General features: G+C 59.6%; 1 protein-coding gene across 12 annotated transcripts in view; it reads left to right on the top strand.

Annotated features, from left to right (window-relative positions):
• Positions 1-9,050, top strand: part of VAV2 (vav guanine nucleotide exchange factor 2) — a 171,752-nt gene that overhangs the window by 92,662 nt on the left and 70,040 nt on the right. For all 12 annotated transcript variants that reach the window (XM_040225563.1, XM_040225561.1, XM_040225568.1 and 9 more), the window contains exon 3: positions 4,816-4,874. In XM_040225563.1, the coding sequence (XP_040081497.1) occupies positions 4,816-4,874 (59 nt within the window). The remainder of the gene's footprint in view (positions 1-4,815; positions 4,875-9,050) is intronic.

Here is a 9,050-nt window from a genome sequence, read left to right as displayed (position 1 = left end):
CGCCCACCCGCCTCTCTGCTTATCCACTCACCCATATCCCCAAACATTCTTCGAGCATCCTTGCAGTCACTGTTCTTAGGCCATCATATGAACTCAGTGAGCGGCAGTCTTTCTCGTCTGTTAAGAGGCAGCTCAGAGCCTGTTTTGAAGGTCAGATGTGATAGCTGCTGCAGTATGACCTTGAGTGAGTTTGTGGGTCCCTGGGCCTCGATTCCTGTCTGTAAAATGGGGGCACAATGTTGGCCCACTCCATCTCCTGGGAGGGAGCCTCCTGGGGCTCTTGGAGCTCTGAAAATGTCCCTGAACCCGATCCATCCTCTGTTACGACCTGGCCAGAAGGCCCGCAGCTGGCACTTCGCGGGGCACGTTGAATGTTTGATGAGTGAATAAGTCAGGGAAGCTAAGTCACTCATCTCCTCCAGACTGAAAATAAAGTCCATGACTTCTCTTTTCCGATATTGTCTGTCTTGCCTTGTCTGTTCCTATCTCACCCTACTTCAGTGAAAAAAATGCCCTTAGGACCTGTCTGAGTTTATGCCTCACCAGCAGGTCAGCGCCTGCAGCTTGCAAACCCTGCCCTGGAGAGGTAAGAGGTGAGTCCTTCCCTGAGTTAGAGCCCTTGCCCCACCAGGAAGCTGACTGCTGCAGCCCAGGGACCCGAGCAGAGGAGGGCTGGCAAGCTGGGCAGCCTGCAGCTGACTCTGCCACTCAGGGCCCAGCCTGCAAGGCTGGTCTCTGACTGCTTTTCCCCAGGTTTCAACAGAGGCTTTGGCAAGGGGCTGCAGAGTCCAGGCCTGCCTGGAGGCCTCTGGATGTCCACCCCGTCTCCCCTGGAGGCCTCTGAGCGATGCTGCCTTTGAAAGGCAGAGTCCCCACCCCTGCTTTCTGTCTGTCCCTCCCTTGGCCTTCGGTCTCTGCCTTTTCAGCCCTCATCCTGAACTTCTCTTTTGAAGTCACAACAAAGTTGCGAGCCTCGAGCCTGGAACCAGACCTTTCCCCTCTTCCCGTGTTTTCGTCCGAGTGAGGGCAAGGTTCTTGTGTGTGTGCTAAGTCACTCAGTCACATCCGACTCTTTGCGACCCCATGGGCTGTAGCCCGCCAGGCTCCTCTGTCCATGGGATTCTCCAGGCAAGAACACTGGAGTGGGCTGCCGTGCCCTCCGCCAGGGGGTCTTCCCCACCCAGCGGCCGAACCTGCATCTGCTGCACCGCGGGCAGGTTCGTTACTGCTGAGCTACCCGGGAAGCCCAAGTAGATGGAGGGGGTGAGTCAACCCTAAATCACCGCGTGGATCTCCTCGACCCCTGGTCGTGCAGACGCGTTCTGCAGGCCAGACGCCTGGCACACATTCCAGCAAAACCAGCAGTCTCACGGGAGGGGTGCACTTGTCCCCATTTCACAGGTGGGCAGACTGAGGCCAGTGGCTGGATGTGAACTCAGGACGGTGCAGACTGTTCCCCACCAGCAGGCCATCTGACTGCATCCCAGACCACTCCGGTCCCCGCCCTCACCTCGCCCCACCCCTGCTCCGCGGGGGGCACCTTCTAAGGAGGAGTGACCACCCTCTGGGCTGAGCCTGGGAGCCTCCATTCTAAAGCTCCTCCCATGAACGCGAGGAAGCCGACTGGCCAGCGGTATCTGGCAGTCTGTTTGCCTGGATGCAGGCTGGTGGGGTGCCGTCTCGGGGTCTGAGCAGTCCACGCCTGGTGGGGCCCAGTGAGACTTCCATCCAGGGTCCAGGCCTCGGGCCCCGAGCTCTGCGCTGTCACAAGCATTCTTATTCCTTCACCAAGGAAAGGGGCTGAAACACTGCAGGTCACGGTCGAGGCGGGAGGCAGACGCGAGAGGACAGCACAGACCCCCGTGGCTTTGGGGAGCAGGCGTGCAGGTGTCCGCTCCCGGCACGACTGGTCCCTGTGGGCACGTACCCTCCTCCCGCTGGCTCCCTGCCCGGCCTCTGCACACACGGTCCTCTGCTCGCCCAGGGCTGAGGCTCCGTGGGCCCTGCGGGAGCTGCTGCCGGATCGCTGAGCCCAGGAGTCTGAGCCTTTTGTGTGGAGGGAGGGAGGATAGGGGCAAGACAAGCAGCTGTGCGTCTTTTCACTCGTTATCAGGGATGCAGACGAGAAGCGGAGATGGAAGTTGGGGAGATGTCATCCTTTGACATTTATGTTTTCAGAGGAGCTGGCAGGGACTCTGAGCCGGGCGTCTTTTCACTCGTTATCAGGGATGCAGACGAGAAGCGGAGATGGAAGTTGGGGAGATGTCATCCTTTGACATTTATGTTTTCAGAGGAGCTGGCAGGGACTCTGAGCCGGGAAGTGTTTGATCATTATGGGAGAGGGATGCCTCTGGGGAAGCCCAGCTCTCACCCCGAGGGTGGGGAAGGCACCAGCCAGAGGTGCCTCCGGGAGCCACTAGGGTGTTTCGTGACACCTGCTCCCTTAACTTTCATGGGGGCCCCTCCCCTCATCTGACCCCACAGTTCTCAGGGGTCTGCTCCCTGGAGCCCCTGCCCTGGGCCCCGGGTCACCAAGCCAGGTCCCCCCAAGGTGAGACCTGAGATTTCCCTTTCTGCACAGACATGCAAGACGGACCAGCAAGAGACAGGGCGCCTTGGGCAGAGCTGGGACTGTTAACCCCGTTTAAGGAGCTGGCCCCGTCTGGTGACCGGAATCCAGAGCCCTTCACTAATCACTAGTGGCAGCTCCTGGAGCAGAGTGGCCGAGAGCTCAGGGCCGAGCCTTGCTGTGGTCATGGCAGCTGCAGAAGCCACGTTGTCCCCGGAGACTGAGGACCCATAGGCACACTGGCCCGTCTCCTGGCCTTGGCTCGCTCACCTGTGGCAGCTCCCCCTGTCCTGGGCTCTACCCGTACGAGACGCCGCCCCGACCCCAGGTCAGCAGACAGGCTTCGTCTTCTGAGCCGATGCTGGCCCGTTGCTGGTGTCTTGTTTGGACTCTGCTGAGAGGATCCTGAGTTGTGTCTGGCTCAGGGTGGAGGAGTGCGTCAGTTGACTGGTGATGTCTGCCACGGTAGGCGTATGAGAGGGGCGGCACGTGTGCCCTCCAGTTGCCAAACCCTTGGGCCCTGACACTTTCAGCATTCTGTCTAGTGACTGTAAGGACACCGAGCAATATTGCTTTAATTTTTGTTCTTCCTAAATATTTAGAGCCCTTAAAAGCCAAGAATAACAGCGGAAGCCAAGTCGCTCGTTACATGTGAAAGGCCTCTTGGCGCACACAAGTGTGGGGGCCCCGGCTGGGCCAGCTGCACAATTGGCCCATTGAGTCTTGTCTGAGAAGACACAGAGGAGCCCTGTCGCTCCTTGGATTCATGACTTCCGTGCGAACCAGCCCCTGAAACAGAGCCCCTCCCGGAAGTCAGCACGCAGCGTGCGGCTTGTTGGCCAGATCCGCTGTCTCGCCAGCTGAGAAAGGGTCCTTGTGTACAGTGTACAGAAGTGGGGTTCTCTCCCCACTTCTAGAAAACTGCCGCTGGACGGAGGAGAGCCACCTCACAGGAGGTCTGAGGCATGTGTCCTGGGTGGGGGGCTTTGGGGAGGTGACCTGGCCTCGGGCTTCCTGAGTCCCACGTGTACACAGCCGGCCTCGCAGGGGTGTGAGGATTCGCCGGGATGACGCACATAAAAGGCTCACGGGGCTCAGTTTCTGAGGGTGTCTGTGAGTGTGGCCAGTGGTCATCACAGGCCGTGGTGCACGTGTGTGCGTGCACACACGCACACACACACACCCGTGCACACGCAGGGGGCTCTCGGAGTCGAGGCCTGTCTCTCTGCCTCCGCGGTGCGTGGTCTCTCACAGCAGGTTCCCCGTGAGTCCCGCTGGGAACCGTGGGTCACGCTCCAGCGTGTAACGCTTTGTGTTCAGGGTCAGCCGTGCTCTCGCCTGGCCCCCGTTCGCCGTGACCGTCTGTGGAGCCTTGTCCTTGCTTGCCCCGGTCATCTGAAGGTCTGTGGACTGGCTGTGTTGAGGCCTCTGAGGCTGGGAGCCGGGTGGGTCTTGTGTGTCTGGAGGGGGCTGGTTACAGGGCAGGACCGGGCTTGGGCAGGGACCCCAGGACTTTGACACATCTGTCCATCCGGGGAGAGCCTCCTGGGATCCCCTTGTGCGATCGGAACCTGGGGCTGTTTGTTTTCCTTCTACACCCTGACCCCCTAGCTAGCTGGGCATCTGTTTAAATGGTCTATATGGAAAGATTGGAGGGGCTGGAAGGGAAGGGAGCTCTCCGCTGGGATGTGTGCACCTATGCTGCGCTCCGGGCTGCTGTGTGACTTTGGGCAGTCACTTGACGTCTCTGGGCCTCCGTCTCCCTACCTGTGAAATGGGTCAGCCCCCACCGTGACAGGAGTTATTATTAAATCACACGGTGCCTTCCAGAGCAGGAGCCTGGGGGGCGGGGTCCCTGTGTGGTCGTGGTGTGTGTGCACCCCTGCGGTGGCCCCAACGGGGCAGACCCTCTCCTGGGGAGAGAAAGGTGGGTCTCAGCGAGTGGCCGATGGGCAGCAGCTGGCAGAGGGGCTGTGAGCCCAGGCCTGGGCTCCGGGGCGCGCAGCGGGCGCACGTGGCCCTCAGCAAATATCAGTGCCCGAAACGACGCATCCTGCACAACGAATGCAAAACAGTTGTCTTGCCTAAAAAGATCTTATGCTCTGCTTTTTTGTTATCTTTTTTCCTGAGATGAAAAGTGCTTTAGTAACAGTTGTCGACATCCACAGAGCACTTCATTACCGTTTCGTGATGACTCCCGGCTTTCTCATGAAATTACAGAAGTGTCTTTTCGTCTCCCCTCGCAGGTCATCTCCGCCGTGTCAAGACTCTCCCTGCACAACTTGGCTCAGAACAAAGGGATCAGGTGAGCTTTGCGGAGCGCGCGGCAGGGCGCCCACCGCCTCGTCTTCGTTTGCCTCCCGTGTGCCCTGTCACAGATCCTGGAGTCTTGAACAGATACCCTCGGCCTGGGTCTTTCTCATGAATTTTCAGCGTGTTGGGTTGCCTGTTGGTGGCGGCTGGAAGGGGTGGGGAGGAGGGGCGAGGCTTTAGCTCAAGCTTGTTACTGATGGCTGCAAAATCTCTTTCGGTTTAGGTAATAAGATCAGCAAATTAATCCTTTCACAGATCATCGCCTACCTAAATGCCCTCTCCACAGTCAGACCTGGGTTTTGCCTCCAGTGAAGTAGTGGTGTGTGTTTGTGGAGATGGGGCTGAGCCAGGGGCCCTGCCTGCCTGCGGCTGTGGCCCACCCGCCCCCAGCATGAATCTCCCCACTCTTGGCTTTAATTCTGCTTGGATTTGCAGAGAATTCCATGGCGCTGGGGTCTGATCTCTGACACATGGATGTTGGGGAGTGGGGGACCCTGGGACTGAGGGGGTGGAGGCGTCTGGGGGGATGGGAGCGTGCCGGCCACAGGGGACAGGGGATGGCAGCCCCCGGTGAAATCTGGTCGTTGCAGATTGCGACCCTCAGATTGGGGTCAGGGAGACCAGCTTCCACACCCAATGGGGTTCAAGCCTAGGGCCTGCCTCCCCCGGTGTCCCTGGGTTGTGGGCCAGCGGGGTGGGAGAGAGAGGTTTCGGGGGCAGAGGTGACTCCTCCTGAGGTTGCAGGGACTGGGGGTCTCGCCTGGGTGGGTGCCGGCGACCTTGTGAGAGGGGCTCCCCTGGTGTTGTCATGGGGGTCCCTGCACGCTCGTGGGCTGGGGGTCCCTAAACCAGGATGCCCACTGCAACCGGCCCCTTGGTGCGGCTGTTTGCCCAGGTCCAGAGAGTCATGGGGACAGATGCAAATATCAGAGAACCCACCCAGAACCTCTTTTCCTATTGGGTTCTCCAAAGACTCAGAAGTTTCACTGAATTGAGGATTTTTTTTTAAATGTCAGATGAAGGACAGGCTGTTTAAAAATGTTGTTGCACTGCTATTAAACACATATTCGAGAATATTTATAACACGTTTAGGGTGTAAAGCATAATGTTAGGATGAAACCCCTGTACCACCTCCTGGCCCACGTTCTAGAACGTTGCTCTGCCTGTGAGGCCCCCAGCTGCATGGGTTGGTTTTCAGTGTAGCTTTTGTCTGTAACCGGGACTGTTTAAAAATGTGTAGTTTAAAAAAGTGAGTCATTGCTGGATACACAGACAGTTCGTGTGTTTTCTTGTTTGTGTTTTTCCCAGAAACGGTCATCTGTTCTTCGCCCCACTAGCCCAGATGACAGGCTGCATTCCGGGTGCTTCCTCCCTGTTCCAGCATGTCCTCCACCTGTGTGCGTGTCTGTGTGTGCACGTAGGCAGGAATGGAATTCGTGCCACGGAAGTCAGTCATTTTATCGGCTTTGTCACGTAAAGCGAGAGCGTGATCTTTTCTTCCCATCTCATAACCATCCTCCTGGTCGGGGGCCTGGTGTCGGGGAGCCCAGCGGTGCTCCTGGGGTGCAGGAGGCCCTGCGGTGGGCTGAGCGCAGTGTCTGGCTCCCCAGGCCCTAACCCTGGGGCGAGAGGCCCGTGGCCGAGGGCATGACTGCCCTCTCTGTTGGCTCCCAGAGCCTCGGTTTCCCCGGGGCTGACAGCTGGCCAGGGAGTCTGCTGGTGGCTTAGAAAGTGGTGAGGGGCTGGAGAGCGAACAGGTGACCTCTGATCAGTGTGGAGGTCCCTGGGGGGCCGGGCAGCGCCCTGGCCTTCTCAGCTCCGGCTCCCCATCTCCCCTGACCCCTCCGCCCCCACAGACCCAGGGCTCCCACCCGATGGCACAGGTGCCTCCCCGGCCGCTCCTGCGCTGGGTGGGCAGAGGCCAGCTCTCCAAGGCTGGCCCTTGGACTTGGAAATGCGCCTTCTTCCCTCTCTCTTCCGGGCAGCATGTGGGCACAGTGGCCCCCTGGATGGGGAATGAAGACCCCAGCCCCTAGGGCGACAGTGAGCATAGAACGGTAGTCTAGCCTGCAGAGCGGCTGGGAGCCGCTCCAGTCTGGTGGGCTACGCACCTCGTGTGGGCAGCTCCTCGAGGAGCTGGTGGGGGTGGGGTAAACCCGGGGGGTGTCTCAGGTTTTATTCAGGTGAGGCTGAACCCCAGGGTCAGCGTTGGCCTGCAGGAAGGCTCAGTACATACCCCAGTTTGCTGTGATGATGTCACCGGGCCTGTTGGGGCCCCAAGACCACCTTTGGGCCTGATGACTCACAGGACTCAGCTAAGCTGCTATCCTCAGGGCTCTGGTCTATTACAGCCAAAGGAGGCAGGCCCAGGTCAGCAGATGGAAAAGGCACGTAGACTGGAGTGCAGGAGAGACGAGGCACAGACTTCCGGGTCTGCTCGCCCCGAGGACTTGCATGGACCGTGCTGGACTCTCCTAGGATGATGTGTGACGCCACAGACGGGAGTTGCCAGCCAGGGAGGCCCCCCTGAGCTTTGGTGCCCTGGTTCTCATTGGGTGTGGGTCGTGTAGACATGGCAGCCTGCCCCCGTGGGGGTGACCTTAGCTTCCAGTCCCTGGAGAGGTCCAGCTGATACTGTGGGCCTGAGGTCCCCCATAAACCCCATCATCTCACAGACCCTCTGGCCTGGCCTGGCCTGGGCACCCCCCCACCCCAGGTAGACAGAGATGCTTTATTCCACAGGATGTCCCAAGGGCTCAGAGGTCCCTCTCGGGAGCCAGGCCAGAGCCTGACCTTTCTTGGACACACAGGGTGTGGCCAGCCTAGGGCTGCTGCTTTAACCCTTTATTGCACGTGGAGGGCAGAGGTGAGGGGGCCGGGAAGGTATTTGCGGACCAAAGGCGGGGACGGGGCCTGCTGACTGGAGCAGCACCTTCGCAGGAAGAGCTGCCCAGCTCGCCTGTGTCTCCCCCTCGCCGATCACTGAACGTGCCCCGGGCCCTGTCTCACCCAGTGTTTCTCCCTCCCTGTCTGAGCCCCAGTCCAGAACTTTCCTGGGGTCCTTTCCCTTCGCAGCGCCCGGGGACAGGCCCTCCAGCACGCCCCGCAGCTCACCCTCCCTGGGCCTGGGAGGTGGGCTCTGGCTGCTCCCGAGTGGGATGCGTCTGAGCAGCTCCGTGCAGGCCCAGGGTTTCACAGGCAATATGACGGCCGGGAGCCACCAGCACTCACACAGGACCCTGACTGTGCTGTCCGCTTGAGAGCATTTCCTGGTGTCGGTAATCAGCAAAAGGGGTTCCGCTAGCTAGACTCTGCTGTTTTGAAAACCCGCAGACCCAGCCCAGAGCCCTAACGAATCTCTCCCGCACGTCTCTCGCGGCTGGAGAGGAGCCTGACGCACTCCTTTAAACATGACCCTTTTCACCACCCTTGCTCCGTGTGCCGTGAACTGATCTTCCACAGAAGCCCCAGTTGTGCTTCTCAGGGACTGATGAATAGGAGACTTAATCTAAGAGCCCCACCTCGGTGCCGGCTGGGGGACGAGCAGTGATGGTGGGGAAGCCCACGGGGCGTCATCCAGCCCTCGTCACAGCCGGAGCTGGCCCTCCACATTGAAGGATGTCCTGTTTGGGGGTCATCACGGCTCTGAGTGCCTGGGAAGGAGGAGATGGCAAAGGGCGGACCCTCTCTGGGCCTGAAATTGAACAGTGAGACCAGGGCGCCCTCAGCCCTCAGAGGTCTCATCTCTCAGCCGCCTGCTTGCTGAGGCGTCTTAGGCAGGGGTATTCCTGGAGCCTCTGTCTCTTTGTCTGTGGGCTGGGAAGGGTCCCCCTGCTGCCCAAGGCTGCTGTGAACGTGTGCCCCGTGTAGCGTGATTCTTGCCGCCCTGGACACCCTGTGAACCCCCACGGGCTGCCGGCCTTGTGGTGGGCTGAAAGGTAAAAGATAAAGCCTCCTCCTAGCCCCTAGACCCTGTGTCTAGACTGGGAAAAGCTTCTCTGCAGGTGAAGTTCTACAGATGGAATTTCACCTGTAGACGTAAGGAGGAGGCAGGAGGGTCAGAGTCAGAGGAAGGAGGTTGGAGGGTTGTGGCCACAGGCCAGGGAATGCGGGTCATCTTAGAAGCTGTGAAAGGTCCAGGCTCTCCCCTGGCGCCCCCGGAAGGAGC

This window comes from Oryx dammah, unplaced genomic scaffold, assembly GCF_014754425.2.
Source record: "Oryx dammah isolate SB20612 unplaced genomic scaffold, SCBI_Odam_1.1 HiC_scaffold_25, whole genome shotgun sequence".
NCBI classification, from domain to species: domain Eukaryota; kingdom Metazoa; phylum Chordata; class Mammalia; order Artiodactyla; family Bovidae; genus Oryx; species Oryx dammah.
This window is presented reverse-complemented; position numbering and strand designations above follow the sequence as displayed.